Source organism: Solea senegalensis, linkage group LG21, assembly GCF_019176455.1.
Source record: "Solea senegalensis isolate Sse05_10M linkage group LG21, IFAPA_SoseM_1, whole genome shotgun sequence".
NCBI classification, from domain to species: domain Eukaryota; kingdom Metazoa; phylum Chordata; class Actinopteri; order Pleuronectiformes; family Soleidae; genus Solea; species Solea senegalensis.
In genome coordinates, this window is record NC_058040.1 from 2020168 (window position 1) to 2037415 (window position 17248).

General features: G+C 41.1%; 3 protein-coding genes across 4 annotated transcripts; 2 read left to right on the plus strand and 1 right to left on the minus strand.

Annotated features, from left to right (window-relative positions):
- The first annotated feature begins 434 nt into the window (after positions 1-434).
- polm (polymerase (DNA directed), mu) lies at positions 435-5253 on the plus strand. 2 transcript variants are annotated; one of them, XM_044011791.1, is made up of 11 exons: positions 435-906; positions 1529-1709; positions 1930-2028; positions 2120-2290; positions 2369-2440; positions 2779-2899; positions 2989-3121; positions 3294-3396; positions 3490-3837; positions 4117-4200; positions 4519-5253. In XM_044011791.1, the coding sequence occupies exons 1-11, from the start codon at positions 719-721 to the stop codon at positions 4603-4605; spliced, it is 1587 nt and encodes a 528-aa protein (XP_043867726.1). In that variant the 5' UTR covers positions 435-718; the 3' UTR covers positions 4606-5253. The 2 variants fall into 2 exon arrangements, with proteins under 2 accessions (XP_043867726.1, XP_043867727.1); XM_044011792.1 differs by lacking the exon at positions 1930-2028 and having other exon boundaries at positions 436-906.
- A 716-nt stretch (positions 5254-5969) lies between these two features.
- ddx55 (DEAD (Asp-Glu-Ala-Asp) box polypeptide 55) lies at positions 5970-12228 on the plus strand. The gene is made up of 14 exons (XM_044011789.1): positions 5970-6218; positions 6300-6350; positions 7073-7159; positions 7334-7425; positions 7683-7745; positions 8061-8210; positions 8329-8518; positions 8594-8676; positions 9214-9345; positions 9437-9529; positions 10029-10143; positions 11100-11268; positions 11366-11652; positions 11747-12228. The coding sequence occupies exons 1-14, from the start codon at positions 6111-6113 to the stop codon at positions 11915-11917; spliced, it is 1791 nt and encodes a 596-aa protein (XP_043867724.1). The 5' UTR covers positions 5970-6110; the 3' UTR covers positions 11918-12228.
- eif2b1 (eukaryotic translation initiation factor 2B, subunit 1 alpha) lies at positions 11967-16851 on the minus strand. Its single transcript, XM_044011795.1, has 9 exons — positions 16586-16851; positions 14998-15099; positions 13991-14127; positions 13708-13824; positions 13265-13377; positions 13081-13149; positions 12921-12996; positions 12325-12450; positions 11967-12172 (listed from the first exon to the last, which is right to left on the minus strand). The coding sequence occupies exons 1-9, from the start codon at positions 16599-16601 to the stop codon at positions 12017-12019; spliced, it is 912 nt and encodes a 303-aa protein (XP_043867730.1). The 5' UTR covers positions 16602-16851; the 3' UTR covers positions 11967-12016.
- Between the last annotated feature and the right edge of the window lie 397 nt (positions 16852-17248).

The window sequence follows — 17248 nt, forward strand, 5'->3', positions numbered from 1 at the left end:
TTTTGTTGTTGTTACTACCACTACTGCTACATTTCATTTTATCAATTGATACAAAACAGTTTTCGAAAGTTTGAAAGCATTAAAAAAAAGTGCTGAAACATATTTGGAAGGGGTTACTGCACACACACTTCCGACCCCTCAAATTTAAATACCTGTTAAATAATACCATTGTTTAATCTCTCTGTAAAGCACTTTGATAAAACACTTGCATTTGTATTTTCTAAGTAAAACCTAATTGGCGAAATTATTTGACTTTTAATCATAACTGATATTTAAATTTTTCCCTGGGAGAAATCTTCCTACCGGACGGGCAGAATTCACAATGCGCTGTTTCCAGCCGGAGTTATTTTGGTGACGGACTGTAATAATTAACCAATCATCTCTCTTCATGCCGAAAACCTCAACCAATCACAGAACATGGAGTGCGGGAGTAAACGTTGCCGGCTGTTGAACTATGGTTTGACGCACACAGCTGCATCCGGGTTCGCTCTTGCGATGAAATATGCTGCATTTTCCCTTTTTAACCTACTTCAAAAAACGAGGCTAGTATTTAAGCACTCTTTTTATGATAACAGACGTAACAGACGAAATCAGCTATCAACACAGAAGTCCAGGGTATAGGAGGAGTGACTCAGGCTAATGAGCAAAAGCAACTTTTAAATGTGATTTGACAGAACTGTAGGCTTCAGTAGCCCGTTATTTGACTGCAGAATAAGCCATGGTGCCATTAAAGCGAAGAAAAGTAGCAGGGAATAACAGTGTGGCTGAGCAGGGTGGAGATAAAACACCACCCAAGTTCCCTGAAGTGTTTTTATTTCTGCTGGAAAGAAAAATGGGAGCCAGTCGAAGAGCTTTCCTCTCTCAGCTCGGACGAAAGAAAGGATTTCAGGTGGAGGAGTTATTCAGGTAAGATGATCATCCCAGGGTGAGAAACTACAGGGAAAATGTACTGCATATTCATAACTTAAAGCACTGTTTCTCAAAACTGGTCCTCAGGGACCTACTGCCCTGCGTATTTTAGAAGTTTCCATGCTCCCTGATTCAAAAGGTCAGCTCGTCATCAAGTTCTGCAAAAGCTTGACAACGACCCATTCATTTAAACCAGGTGTGTTGTAGCAGCAAAACGTCCAAAACATGTAGGGAATGGGTCCCTGAGGACCCAGACACACTGGCTTAAAGGAATAAGTATAAAATCAATTCAAATGTAAACATAATCTGTAACTTTGATTTGAACAATGACTCTACAAAGTTACCACCATCAGTTTATGCTCAATTTCCTGCAGGGTCAGAAAGTGAGAGTCTAAAATTTCAGTCTTAGTTCTTCACTTGAAGCTCACATGTATACAGTATGATTTTAGGAGGCAGACACAATCTCATGTTAATATCTCATATCATTTAATATCTCTTTTTGAAAACTCAGATATGTAAAGGGAAACAGCAGTTCCTCATGGCAGAGAGCAGAAGATGTAGAAGACACTTAAAGTTCCGGGAATCTTGTTTTACAGTCTGTGTTTTCTCCTCCTCACAGCACAAGTGTCACACATATCATTTCTGAGAACAACTCCGGTGACGAGGTCAGGGCATGGCTGGACTCACAGGACAGGACTCGCAGATGCCCGGCGCCGCTTCACCTTCTGGACATCAGCTGGTTTACAGAGAGCATGAGTGCAGGTCATCCTGTCCAGATCCTGGATCGACATAAAGTACAGGTTATTTTTGCTCAGCACCACTAATCAAAGCTGCTTTTCTCAGACACACACAAGCTTTATTGGTCATTGCCTGTCTTCCTCCTTGTCTGTCTACCGTTCTTGGTTTTGGCGGTGTCATGATAACCTTTCTGACCACATCTCAAAACCCTTAACAATTGAGCATAATATTTCTCCTCTAGTAGTTTGATAAATGCAGATTTAATCCCTGTGAGTCGTCTAGGTGCAGCAGGCTGATGAAGTAGAGGTTGCTGTGTTCTCAGTGCCCAGCTACGCCTGTCAGAGAAGAACCAGTCTGGATAACCGCAACACTGTCCTCACTGTACATCCTCAATCATAAACAGATCACTTAGATTATGGGGGGGAAAAAAGAAAGTGTACAGCAACTTGACGATACGTATTCTGCATCTCAGGATGCCTTATCGCTCCTGGCTGAAAACGCTGAGCTCAGTGACCAGGATGGGCGAGGTGTCGCGTTCCGCCGTGCTGCCGCCGTAATGAAGTCTCTCCCCGAGCCAGTGACCAGCATGACACAGCTCCGAGGGTTGCCGTGTCTCGGAGAACATTCGCTGAGAGTCATCAGAGTGAGTGAAACCTTAGCTTCTTTCATCAAACTAAAGGAAGAGCCTATGAGCCAACTTTTTCATTCTCTGTTCTTGTAGGATGTCTTAGAGAATGGAGCGTCACGTGAGGTGGAATCTATGAAGCAGTCCAAGCAGTATAAAGCACTGAAGGTTTGTCCACCGTCAACTTGTGTTTTCACATTGGGGTGTGTGCACTGTAGGCCAGATGTTAATAGGCGAACATCTTACCAGTGCAACATAGTGGAGCAGTAGAACAGTGCACACTGCTACGTGCTGATGTTATTTATTAAAAAACACAAACATCCTTGTGTCTTTAACGACCTGGCTTAATGCCATGAAGAGCAAAGGAGGGAGACACACTTTCAAATTAATTAATTAAATTAATTAAAATATGTTTCCACATAATCATGACAGGAGACAATCCATCTTAGACTGTTCCTGCCTTCTACTGTGAGTGATTGTTACTGAAAAGAAAATCTGAATTCCAGGTATTGACGGGGGTGTTTGGAGTTGGAGCAAAAACAGCGGCCCGGTGGATCAGAGAGGGGATACACACTCTTCACCAGTTACGCAATTCAGGACACACGCTCAATCGAGCTCAACAAGCCGGTGCGTGCCCTGGCACTTATGTTTACATTGGTGCCGTGTTATGTGTTTGTTTTCCGTGTGAATGAAACATCTTGTTTGTTGTCTTTCAGGTTTGGAGCACTACGACGACCTCAACCAGCAGGTGTCTAAGGCGGAGGCCGAAGCCATCCAACAGATTGTGGAGGAAGTGGTTGCCTCTGTGTTACCGGGCGCAAAGGTTACTCTGACGGGAGGATTCAGGAGGTGAGAGCGCAAACCCTGGGACATGGTGTGTGTCATAAAAACACTGAGCCTTCATGTGATCTTGCCACACACACGTGGCATCAGGAAAATATGCAGAACAAAGATTCATCCACCACGTTGACCTGATGAAGTCTCGGGTCTCACAAAAACACAAATTTCTTCCTGGCATTAGAGGAAAGCTGATGGGTCATGATGTTGACTTCCTCATCACACACCCAGAAGAAGGCAAAGAGGTGGGGCTGATGTCTAAAGTGGTGTCCTGGCTGGAGTCACAGGTAAGTTCACTAAGACTATCCATTCATTTAGTTCAGTCTTAAGGACCTCAAGAGTTTTTCAACATAAATCTTACTCTCTCGCTCTCTCTCCAGGGTTTTCTGTTGTACCAGAAAACCACACGAAACTCTTACCTGGTGTCTGACGATAGTCCTGCCCTGCCTCCCTCCAACATGGACCGCTTTGAGAGGTGTTTGTCCATCTTTAAACTGGCCCAGGACCAGCCGCACAGAGCAAAACAGCTGGGGGCGCTACCTCTAGATACAGCTGAGCATCGGCGTGGTGACTCAGGTCTGCAGACGGATCAGGATTCATGTTCACAGAGGATTCAGACGCCAGGAGGGCAGGAGGACACAAAGCCATGGAGAGCTGTGAGAGTGGACCTGGTGGTTTCTCCCATCAGCCAGTTTGCTTTTGCTGTCCTTGGCTGGACAGGATCCAAGGTGAGGGACCTTAGAATGGTATGAGCTGCTTCGTTGCTGATTCAAAAAGTTAATACTGATTTGCATATAAATAGCTCATATATGGTGCTTTTATATTTTATAGCTCTTAATGTGCTTTTATGGGTGTTTATTGTGTGCTTCCATTTCTTTACTATGTAGAACTTTTTTTTATTGCTCTAACCATGTAGCACTTTGAGATTTGTTTTTTCAACTGTAAAGTGCGATATAAATACATTGCATTATTATTATTATTATTATTGTTAACTTTTTCTTTTTCAGTTGTTTGAGAGAGAGCTGCGACGCTGGGCCGGACAGGAGAAAGCCATGTCTCTGAGCAGCCATGCTCTCTATGACAACAAAAAGGTATATTTTCACAATCCTACAGTTAATTACAGTTCATAGCTGACCTGTTGTTCTTTCTTTATTTTTATTGTATAATATAGTATACAGTGCACATATAGTATATAATAGTGCATATTAATGATCATTTCTGTTAATTAACCAGAATGAACCGATACATACTTGTATATGTGTGTTTTATTTGAATAAATTGAGGTAAAACATGAATAAGATGAGGGAAGTCACAAGTGAAATAAGGTGAAATTAATATAAATCAGTTAAATTCAAGCTGCGAGATGGAATCATAACATATCGGGTTGTTGGGTTCTCTTTTTCTCATAGAGGAAATATCTTCAAGCCTCATCAGAGGAGGAGATATTTGCACATCTTGATCTGGAGTTCATCCCACCGTCGGAGAGAAACGCCTGAGGAACAAACATCTGCTTCAAACATCAAGTTTGAGTGGCAGAGTTTATCAGATTTTTACGAAACACTGAACTGTTCACTATTCAAAACTTGGATCACAAGTGCTGTGAATTTATTACATCAGGGTGTGAAGGAGTCTATTGAAACTGTACTGTTGAGTACGAGTATGTATCTTTAATCTCTTATTTATATGTAAATATACATTTTATTTTAACTGTGGTTATTTATTTTATCACATTGATCTTGGCTGTATTAATTGCGATTAACGCTTTAACTTTGAAAGCCCTGCAATATATACAGTATATCTCGAAAAGCTATAAAAGGAAATACGGGTTTCCATCAAGTTCGATTTTAAAGTCCTATTATTTTGTCCTGTTCTGTACATGCTGCCACTTGAATGTCATCAGGAGACATGGCATTGACTATGATAATGATACACAGCTCGATGTTGCTGTGACCCCTGATGACTTGATTGAGTCTCCTTTTAACTGTATTTTAGATATTAAGTCATGGATTACAGAAAATATTTTACTGCTCAACCAGGATTGTAAAACCCTTCAAGGCTAATTGCATTTGTGATGTTGAGCTATATAAATAAAATTTAAATGAATTAACTTCCCTGACTCCCAATTAAACAACCAATTAAAAGTGGCCGTTTTGTTGGATATCAATGAATGAGATTGAGAGGGCCTGATAGCAGAATCTTCATCAGTGGACTGCAGTGCTCCCCTTCTCGTTTTCCCTCTGCCAGGTGAACAGGTGGTTATCTAAACTTGATAACAGTAAAGTATATGTTCAACACGGAACACGTCTTTCATCTTTCAAATACGGATAAAAAACATATTTTATGGAATGATTGGCAACCTTAAATTGAAAGCGCCACTATTCACATAAAGCCATTTGTGATGTTTTAGTTTGTGTGTGTGTGTGTGTGTGTGTGAAGGAATACCACAGAGCAGGTGCATCTTCTCACACACACACACCTGTGTACCAGTGACCTGTTTTCTGAAGCACAGCAGCAGAGCAAAGGCACCACAGGACACTTCAGTGACATGAATACTCAGGTCTAGTCAGGTTCAATTCTGGCATGTTATGCAGCTAATACTGTTTATCTCACAACTCATTGGTCAGCAACAGGTGGCCCCAGGGCCAAAACTGGCCCACCAGCATTCATACCTGGAAGATTAACAGGAAAATCTGATTATGAAAGACGTTCTTCACAAAAACAACAAAGTCATACATAATTCAGTACCTTTATCCTGAAAAAAGACGAACTAAGTGAAAGGGCAGTTTTAAACAATAAGAAGAAGGAGGCAGGTACGTGGAACGATAGCTCCGAGCTTCAGTTACTACCCGGAATGTAAACATCGACGCGCCCGGAACTAGGAGCAGCGTGGAGATTGAGCTACAGCGTCACGCAGCTTTTTACTGAATGATAATAGTAATAGTAATAATAATAATAGCAAAACTTGTGAGTGTTATCGCTGGTTTGTTGGTTTGTGTCCAGCATGGACAACACGACAGAAGGGACATGGGACAGTTTACCCGTAAAGCTTAACGAAGGGGTTTTTCAGACACTGGAGGAGCTGAAGTTCACACACATGACTCCTGTACAGGTAAACAGCAATACTGGTGCAAACCTGTCTTTACAACAACAACAACAACACATTGACTTCTCATCATTATCTTCCGTCTAGTCCGCGTGTATCCCGCTGTTTTTGACCAACAAAGATGTGGCTGCTGAGGCGGTGAGTGTGCACTTCACTGTCTCTAACTTTCAATATCCACATTCATACAAGCATTAAACAAATAACGTGTTAAAGGAAGACTACGACATGGTACTCAGGATTATACACAAATATATACAAGTAATAATTACAATCAGCCCTTCTGCCAGATGTTGCAACAATAAACCACTATGGTTTTAAAGAGCAGTCGTTTTCAATCATTTGAAAATTGCAGTTGTTATTAAACTAATGGGATCATGATTTTAGGCACCTTTTAAAGCTAAAACAAAGCCAATTACAGTTTATCTAATGCGAGCATTATAGTGTTTTCCTTTGTCAAAGATAATAAAAAAAGAAACGTTCAGGTGCCAGTTAATTGCAAGAACAAAAATATCAGGAACAAAACTATATGAAACATGAAAGCTGTGATGCAACAGTGTAGATGGCAGAGAAATGGCAAAAACAAACCTTTACCATAAAAGCAAGTTTCCATAAAATCAGAGAATAGATTGTGATTTCTGTGTGTGACACATTTTCCTTTGGAAAGCACTTACCATTACCATTATATTTCTACAGGATGATCACCAGGCACTTTTCTTACAGAGCAGATCCAGACCGTACTGATTGTATTGTTATTTATTGTATTTTAGGAGGTGTTCAGCCTATTTTCGACTTAATTTACTAAAAACTCTTGGTTTTATGCTACGCTTTCTCTGCAACTTACCAATGTCATGTGACTGTAGGTGACGGGCAGTGGAAAGACGCTCGCTTTCGTCATCCCTATCATAGAACTGCTCCTGAAGAGAGAAGAAAAACTGAAGAAGATGCAGGTACAGTGAGAGCAGAGGCAAACGTTTACATTGACTGTGGAGTTTTCATGTGTCCTGCATGCTGAGAGTGTAGCTGTACAAGTAGAGCCACTGGAAACTGACTAGATGGCGAGGGAAACAGTGTGGTGGGACATTCAGGGGGAGACACTGAGCTTTGAAATGTATTTTCTGCAGGTTGGGGCCCTGGTGATCACTCCCACAAGAGAATTGGCCCTTCAGATCAGTGAAGTGATGGGGCAGTTCATTCAAAAGTTTCCACAGTTCACGTGAGTTGGAAGTCACTGTGAGAGTGTGTGTGGATATGACTTTGATTTGACTCAAGACGACTTTTTGCTTCCATTCCTGTTTACATATGGCAGACATGACCGAAAGAAGTACATGATCACTTTACAATGAACATTTATTTTCAGCTCTGCCTTAAATTATTATTCCAATTATTTTCCATGCTTTAGACGGTGATATCAGTGCTGAACCACCTGCACAGCATCTCATCAAAGTGTTACATGTGTGTTTTGTTTTCCAGGCAGATTTTACTGATTGGTGGCTCTAACCCAATAGAAGATGTGGAGAAGTTCAAGAATCAAGGGTATGTGACACTTGGAGAGACATGTAATTAGAGCTTGTTTACGGGTCTGTTCAGAATCTGAATTATTATTATTACACGTTCACTTCAGATAGGCCTTGTTCAGACTGAAAATCTGATACAAACAGCATTTCAAACCAAATTTGCTTCACTCTTCCCTAAGATCAGTGCAAGCCCAACAGTCAAGTGTCCTTGAAGAGATCATAAGGTCATGCTATAGATGTTTATAGCCATGGGCTAATTAAAACCTCAAACTTGAGCTCTTGAACTCTGAGGTCTCATTTTGTTCATATTGTCATGACAACGTATGTGCATCAGAGCAAACATTGTGATTGCGACGCCTGGCCGCCTAGAGGACATGTTCAGGAGGAAGCCGGACGGTTTGGACTTGGGCAGCTCGGTCAGGAGTCTGGACGTGCTCGTGCTTGATGAGGCAGACCGACTGTTGGAGATGGGCTTCGATGCCAGGTATGAATGTTGCTATGAAAGAAGGAAAAGTTCACTGTGAACACTTATTCCTTCAAATACAGTTGATACGTACTGAAGTTACTGGTGTTATTTTGTGTGTTTGTGCTTGTGTTGCCAGTCTGAACACCATCCTGGGCTACCTGCCCAAACAGAGGCGGACCGGCCTGTTCTCAGCCACTCAGACACAGGAGCTGGAGAAGCTGGTGAGGGCCGGCCTCAGGAATCCCGTGCGGATCACCGTCAAAGAAAAAGGCGTGGCTGCCACCGCCACCCAGAAGACCCCATCACGGCTCTCCAACTACTACACTGTAAGTCTACTGGCTGCCACCCGTCTGCCCCGAAAAGTCAAACATTCAGTGACGCAGACGTTCCTGTCGTTTCAGATGTGTCGATCTGAGGACAAGTTCAACAACCTGGTGGCATTTCTGAGGCAACACAAGCATGAGAAGCAGCTGGTCTTCTTCAGGTACGTTAACCTGCACTAACATTGCACATGACTTGTGAATGCATAGTTATTATGATAAATGATAGCGATATATAGGTTATCCCGGCATTAAAATACAGAGGTCATTTAGTCTCCTCTGTGAGATTAACATATTTTTCATACTGATGACACAGCAGATAATGTAGATAATATAGATAATATATATTCTTTATTGTGCTAAATAATAAAAAAATAATAATTATTCACATCAGGGAAATTTACCATGTTTGACAATACATTTAAAAGCCAATATTGTGTATATCGTGCCCTATTGTGTATATCTAGTTCAGATTCATTAAAGTCACATCTCCGTCTCAGTCGAGCATCGCAAAGATAATATTTAATCTTATTATTTTGAAATACAACCTTTCCATAGTATTTTATGGATAATTTGAAAATTGAACCCATCCTGTTGTCAGGAAGTCCATCAGGAGACGCGATCTGTCCCTCAAGTCACACTAAAAGTTACTTTATAGAAAAACAAAGTGACTGACATGACTGGTTTTGTGTGGTCACCAGCACGTGTGCGTGTGTGGAGTACTACGGCCGAGCTCTGGAGACGCTGATCAAGAAGGTGACCGTCTCTCTCATCCACGGCAAGATGAAAAACAAACGCAACAAGATCTTCGCCGACTTCCGGAGCCTGAAAAGGTGAAAATGAGCTCACGTTTAAACAGCCCAGTGATTCCGGCTGTGCTTCATTTGACTGTGATGTCTTGTGTGTGTCTCTGTTCCGCTGCAGTGGGATCCTAGTGTGCACTGACGTCATGGCCAGGGGCATCGACATCCCCGACGTTAACTGGGTGCTGCAGTATGATCCTCCCAGCAGTGCCCGGTCAGTCTGAAGGAAATACAGTAGAAGTGAAAATACAGTGCATTGTGTTGACATTTTCTCTGCTGCAGTGAAAGAAAAATCAGTTTGTTTCACTTTCCAGGACGTGTTCTAGAGTAGTTGAGCGAAATTGATTCAATCATTCATTTAAACCTGATATAAGATGACTAATTTAATGGTTCTGGTTTAAAAAAAAAAGCTGTAGTGCATAACTTAACTATAATATCTGTTACATTTAAAATGTTGTCAAATGATTTCACACAATGCAAATGACTCTGCTCCCCAGTATAGCAGTGTCTTGATCTTGTGATATTCCTGATTCGTTTTATGTTAGGACAGACGGAGGCAACAGAGGAAACACAAAATAGTTTGTAAGAAAGAAAGAAAAGTTTCGGAAGTGAATTCTCGAGCTGGGACCATAGGTGGAAAACGGGCTTTAGTTATGCACCACAGCTTTAACTTTCTGAGCGACTCATTGGATTAGTTTCTTTTTTTCCTCCAGTGCGTTTGTCCATCGCTGCGGTCGTACAGCACGTATTGGTAACCAGGGAAACGCCCTTGTCTTTCTGCTGCCAATGGAGGAGTCGTATGTCAATTTCCTGTCCATCAACCAGAAAGTGAGTATTTTCCTTGCTCTAAAGATCATGGTTTGCCAGTACATACAAGTCAACAAGCACTGAAATCATTTGTATCCATTTTCACCTTTAACCATTTTTAAACTCTCCAGTCGGTCAATTTACATGTGACAAACTTCAGCGCTATTGGCTATTGTAAACACAACAGTTCCCTCCTCCGTTTTTTTTTTGTTCAAACCAGACACAAATCCATCCATTGTCTACCGCTTTATCCTCCACATGAGGGTCACGGGGCTGCTTAGTGCCAATCCCAGCTGACACAGGTTGAAAGGCAGGGTCACACCCTGGACAGGTCACCAGTCCATCCCAGAGACAAACAACCATTCACTCGCACACAATTACCTCTGCATATCTTTGGACTGGGAGAAACCCCCCCGGACAGGAACCACTGTGCGGCCTGACACACATAAATGTGCTAAATCAAACAGCTCGAACACTAGTTTTACTGGGTCTTCAGAGACGCTCAAATGTTTCATTGAAAATGAACTGTGAAATATCACACTCATGCCTTCACACTAGGAATGGGACAATATATCACATTAAAAAGTACTTACAGTAAGTTGATGAATTTCCATTAGTGGGATCACTGTGAATAGGAAAAGTGACTTGAAGCCATCGAGCTTCAACAGCATATTGTGATTTTATTTAAAGTGACACAAGAGGAGTCTGCATCTTTTCAGTGATTTATAATCGTTTTAAAGATTTATTTCACATTGAAATGTTTTCTCCATATCCATAAGCTTTTAGACAAGGAATATTTTTATTTTATACAGCTTAGAGATAAGAACCAAATGAAGGTTTGTTAGTAAAGATAGATTATGAACCTACGGCAATATCATAAATCGCAATACTTGAGGTAATATGATCCCAATGTGGAATTTCCAGGTTTACTTAACACTACTTTGCCCTCATAAACAACACTTGTCTCATTTCTCCAGTGCCCTCTCCAGAAGATGCCCCCTATCGCTGACGTTGTAGACGTGCTGCCCAAAGTGAAGGCCATGTCTTTAGCAGACCGCGCCATGTTTGACCGGAGCATGAGGGCCTTCGTCTCCTACGTGCAGGCGTATGCCAAACACGAATGTAGTCTCATCTTTAGAATCAAAGGTGGGAAGAAAAAAAAACCTTTTTCTGTTTTAAGTTCCAGTGTGTTAAGAGGCATTCTGTGTACGTTTAACATTTTTATGCTCCTTTCTTTGTCCAGATCTGGACTTTGCCTCCTTAGCCCGTGGATTTGCCCTCCTTCGCATGCCCAAGATGCCCGAACTGAGAAGGAAAACGTTCCCCAATTTCATTGGGACGACAGTGGACACGGAAACCATCCGCTACAAGGACAAGAACCGAGAGAAACAGAGACAGAAGATGCTGAAAGAGAGAGAGGAGGCGGATCCTCAGCCCAGGAGGAATTTCGTTAAGAACAAGTCCTGGTCCAAACAGAAGACTAAGAAGGAACGTAAGAGAAAGAGGTCAACCAAGAGGAAACAAGACGAGGTATTTCCAGACAAAACCCCCAAACCTACATTATAGTAGTCCCAAACTAAGTTAGCTGTTAAGATTTTTTAACTCTCATCTGTTCTGACTGCAGGACTCTGGCACGGACGATGAAGACATGACGGAGCTTTTAAATGACACTCGTCTCCTCAAGAAACTGAAGAAAGGCCAAATCAGTGCAGAGGACTTTGACAAACAGATCGTGAAGTCGGAACACAAAACAGAGGCACCGTCACTCGACTGCGTGGACCAAGAGGATGTTTGACAGAACTGCTGAAATCAACAAAAAATAATCCAGTGTAACATCGCTGACATTTGTTTTACCTTAGGAAAAGGGGTTTTATTTGAGAATTCTGAGGCATATTCATAAATAAAGTTTGATGAGTTCGTCGCTGACGGCAGACGGGGTGAGGACTCCCAGGTCAGTGAAGAGGAGGGTGATGAGGGAAGGAGGCGTGTAATCTATGATGGGATGCTCCTCTGACAGGTTCTGCACTGTCTTCAGAGTATCTGCTTTGTACTGTGGACGACAAGACGACACGTGTGAGGAAATTAAAAAAATATATTTTTCTTCTCTGTCTGTGTGAAATCATAATTCTTTTGGATCACTACATGAATGTCCTATACATACTTGTACAGCTACACTCAGAGCAATTATATATGATGCGATACCTTAAATTTGTCGGGCACATCCTGTTGGTTGAGCGGATACAGGCGGACAAATTTAAAACTCTCTGCCACCACATAGAAGGGCTTGTTGTGAGTTTTGGAGCACAGCGCCATCTGGTAAGTGCCGATCTGCAGGACAGATGTTTGAAGATGAACATGAATGTATCCGACACGTGTGGCCTGTGTCACAAAACTAGATCAGAGGGATAGGTGGCCATCTTTAAATGTCTTCTGTCTTCTAATAAAGCACCATGATACCAGCAATGTTGACCTGAGAGAGGCTGGTTATACAGTTCATGAGAGATGAAAGAAAGGATGAATGGTGCTCAACAAATAGCAGCTGAAGTAGTTTTGGACTGTGGAAAATGCCTACAACTAACAAGCTGAAAAGAGGTATACTGCCACCTAGAATAGTGTTACAGTAGCTCGAGTAGAGCCTTGCTTCATTTTTCTCTGTCCGTCACTCGTGCAGACAAATGCACACAAACACTTGGCATTAAAAAAAATAGTATTTTTTTCTTGCAAACAACCATGACAGTGCACGAGAAGCCAAATCTGATCTCATGGAGAGTGTGTATCCTCACTTCCCCATAACTCACCTTGTTAATGATTCCTCCACTCTCCACCACTCCCTCTGCGCCAATGATCACTAGATCCACCTTCTCCAGGACATACCTGTGAAGAATGACAGACATACATTAAATAATGGTAATATAGTTCATGTAGACAACGTGTATCAACACAGATATTTGTATTTACCCCACGGCTGCATCCAGGACAACTGTGACTGGAACATTGAGTTTCCTCAGGGCTTCTGCCATCTGTCGCCTAAACAGAGACATTTCAGATGCAAAAATAATAAATAAATAAACAGACTGAATAAGCATGTGTGTGTGTGGATGAAACTGGGACGCAGATGACTGATACTGTTGTGTTCACTTACCCGGCTGAGTCAGGCTGCGATTCAGTCACATAGACTGAGAAGCGTTTCTTCTCGGCTGCAGCTTTTTCCAGCACCCTGAGGACGACTCTGGAGTAAGAGTGAGTCAGGATTTTCTGGAAAGGTAACATTTAAAGACAAGGGGCGACATAAGCATACTGGCTAAATACTAAATGTTGCCTGGCTTTAGACCTGCTTATAGTACAATAACTATGCTTCCAACAGAACACCATGGTACAAAAGGAAACCACTCATTTTCTGTAGGAGACCTGCAGCTTCTATCAGAATTTTTATTAATTTCTAACTTCCCTTAAATGTCTTCCTTGCCCTAAATCATAATGTAAATATAATTCATATAATACAGCATTACAATCCTACAAATGTCCTCAAAAACGGGCAAATAAAGCTTGTTTCTTCTACGGTAGGACAAGTAACATATTACTTACAGCGCCATCTTTGATAAAGGTGTGACAAAGCTTGGCAACTTTGCTCCTGGACATTGAGATCTTCTCTAGAAATAGTTCTCCTCTCTCCTCCATCATCTTCTTACAACGTGACAGATCCTGAAAGAAAAGGTGACGAATGATACAAAAAATGAAGCGAGAGACTTTTTCAGACAAATATGAAGAGATGAAAACCTCACCATTCACCTCTCCACAGTCTTGGTCCAAATGAAAAACGGTATTTTTTTTGTGCCATTTTGTGTTTTAGGTGCATGTTTGTTTTTACCTGGTGCTCTAGTGATGTGAGGGTTATGAAGCGCAGGAAAAGCTCTCCTCCTGAGGACACAGCCACAGAGGAGTCCACTCCTGTCAAACAGGCTGTGGCCCATTTCATACTCTCCCTAAGGCCCAGGATGGTCTCACCTAACGGGGCCAGAAAGAGCTTGTTGAATGAGGACAGTATGTAGCTGGTCCATAAAACTTGAGTTACATTCACTTCAGTCTGGATATTCTCTGGAGAAGTTTGGAGAGGCTGTATATTAAGACAAAAATGTCCATAGAAGTCTCTCCAGACATCCTCCTAAGATTCTGCATATCTGAATGAGCTCATATGAGAACGCAGCGGGATAAACTCTGGATAAACACATAGTAAGCACTTTCTGCCACTAGGTGTCTCTCAATCAACAACAATAAGATAAAAGATAAGACTTTTTTCAAAGGGTACAATGAAATTGAAGGTACGGTTGACTCAAATGAAGTATACAAATTTCAGAACAATAAATAGTAAAAAAAATATGTTGTCTCATTCAGGTCATTTGAGTGTTTATGCTTTACGGCGTGAGCGTCTGTGGCTGAACTCAACAAACTACTCTGGAAGTTATAGCAGAAACAGTAAAGCTGAGTATCTTCACTATTAAATGAGAGTTGGAAACATTAATTTGTAACATTTATTTGTATATTATATTTAATATAATATTGTAATGGATAATACAAAACGAATTGTGTGGTCCAATAGGCGAATGTAGAAGATGTTGAAGATGCAAGTTTAGGTAGAGAAGGTGGATGAGTTTAAATACCTGGGGTCAAAAGTAATGGACAATCACATGAGAGGTAAAGAAGGGGAGGGAGGGAGGGAGGGCAGGCGGTCACAGGTTTGTTAAAAATGTTTGCACTGTTCAACCCTGTCATGGGAAATTATAATTTCAATAAAACAGTTGTTCACAAAAAAGACATATCCCTGAGAACAATTAGAGGTTACAGGTGTGAGAACGCTGGTGCTGCCACTGAACGTACCTTTGTCTCGTTTGAGGAATTCAAGCAGAGTGCGAATGGCGGCCACAGCTGAAGCTATGTCTGGGTCTTCCCTCAACTGAGCTCTGAAGTACTCCACCAGCTCTAACCCAGGGAACAGAGAGAGACACACGCAGTCATTACATTTGGAAAATAAATTTAAGAATACAATCTCACAAATTAAGGATGTACTGCCTACTGCAGCAGTTGGTGCTTTAATACTGTCCATTATGTTTAAAGCTGCTGCTGCAAGTTCTAATCTGCTCTATAATCTGAGGTATAAACTATTTTTGTCCCTGCCTCGGCACCGCTACTGTATACACACAGACAAGTGTGATAGTATTGCTTGACAGAGCCCATTTTCAGATGGACACACAACACATAAATATTGTTACATTGTTTCTGTTCCCGAAGACCAAACAGAGGCAGAAAAAAGTTGTACACTGATGCTTTAACTTAGATCAACTTTGATTGAAAAACACTGTATGTAATGATTAAGCATGTACTGAATATCCCTGGTGTAAGAGACCTTTTTCACAGCAGACATTTATCGATGTAGGACAGAGCAGGGGTTTACGTATTACATTATTTAGGGTTACACTTCTGGTTTAAAAGAGTTGTCATGTAAGGGTAGGTCACACTAAAATCACTATCTCCACTGTCACTGTCAAGCTCACTGTCCTCACTGTCTGAGGGAATGGCCCTAACTCCCAGATCATTCTCCTTAGGGTTAGGGTTATCTCCTTCCACCCATAAAACATTCTTGCATCCATCTCCTGTAATAGTTAATAGATGATAAAGTTAAAAACATGATTATCATTATTTTGCAACTAAGAATATATCCGCACTGTATAATGAAATTGCCTGAACAAAAGTGCCCTAACTGCGCAGTGTTACCCTGAGGCAACAAACAGAAAAAAACAGTTTTAGAATTCAAATAATGCCAAAATAAGTGTCAAAATGATCAAATATACTCCTTTACATACTCATGAAAATATTTTTTACTTATACTCTTACTACTAATTTAAACAATTTGGAGCAATATAGACACTACAGCTCCACTTCCTTAAACGGCTGTCATCCCACAGATACATGGTCATATGCAATTCAAAGCCACTTATTATTGGACACAAATATATCTAGTGATATTTTATAAAGACTTTTGTCCTTTAAAGAATTAAAGGGACACTGTGAGGTCCTTTTATGTGGTGCCATAGAGGGTTAAACTGCATATATGTTTCCCGTATTTCATGGATCTGTGGATCAATAAAGTGGTTAAGAAATAATATTATTACATGGTTATTATAGCATTGGTAAAACAACAAAACTATGGTGGCCTAAGGTTTTTGAACACTATAGATCAAAAAGTTGAGTACCTGTTGAATGACAAAAGAAAATTCTGCGTCATTTCTGTACAAATTTGATATGAAGGCTTGGCCCCTGAAAGGCATAAATATTGATTTAGAGATGTGAAAACTCTTTTTAAGGGGCATCAGTTCCCACATTGACGATAGTTTCACTACATCACGCCTGCTTACAGTTAATATTCGTTTTAAACAAGTGTAACGAGTGTAAGTAAGAAATAACTCACCCTCTTCATCCATCATGCAAAAAGACGCAGAGTTCACCAGGTGTCGTTTTCACGGTGGAATCACACCACTGTCACTCACACTCGTTGCTTTTCTCGCTATTTTCACTTAATTCCACCCCTTTGCGAAACCTCCGGTCACACGTAACGGTTTTCAAACGGTCAAAGACTAAAAACACGATTTTGTTCAGGGAGTTTCTTGCACGAGCTGTTGTAGTTGTGGAATCGTGCGCCGTCACTTGACGCGTCGCGAAGAGATGACGTAGTAGGGCATCGCGAGGTGGTGCCTTTGCGTGGTATCGGAGAAGTCGAAATCAGACAGAGAATTGAAGGTTTTAACCCTTAGACCACAAAGCATTTATGCTGCTTTTTTCCATTACTATGTTAAAACTTACAGTATATACAGAGGCTATAAGAATGTGCAACATAGAGTGTATTGTATCCTTTTTTGCAATCTGATGAAACACTTGTTTCATTTTCACCAACTATATAAACACACCTGAGCAAAAAGTAATCAAAATGTTTAAAATCGGATTGAATTTGTGAAATTTGGAAATACGTCACAGTTTAAACTTGGCTTGGTATTATGAACAAAAAGAAAAGAAAGACCCTCTATTTTGTGACTTTGCACACTTATTGCTACTTTATAGCACTACTAAAAATGAT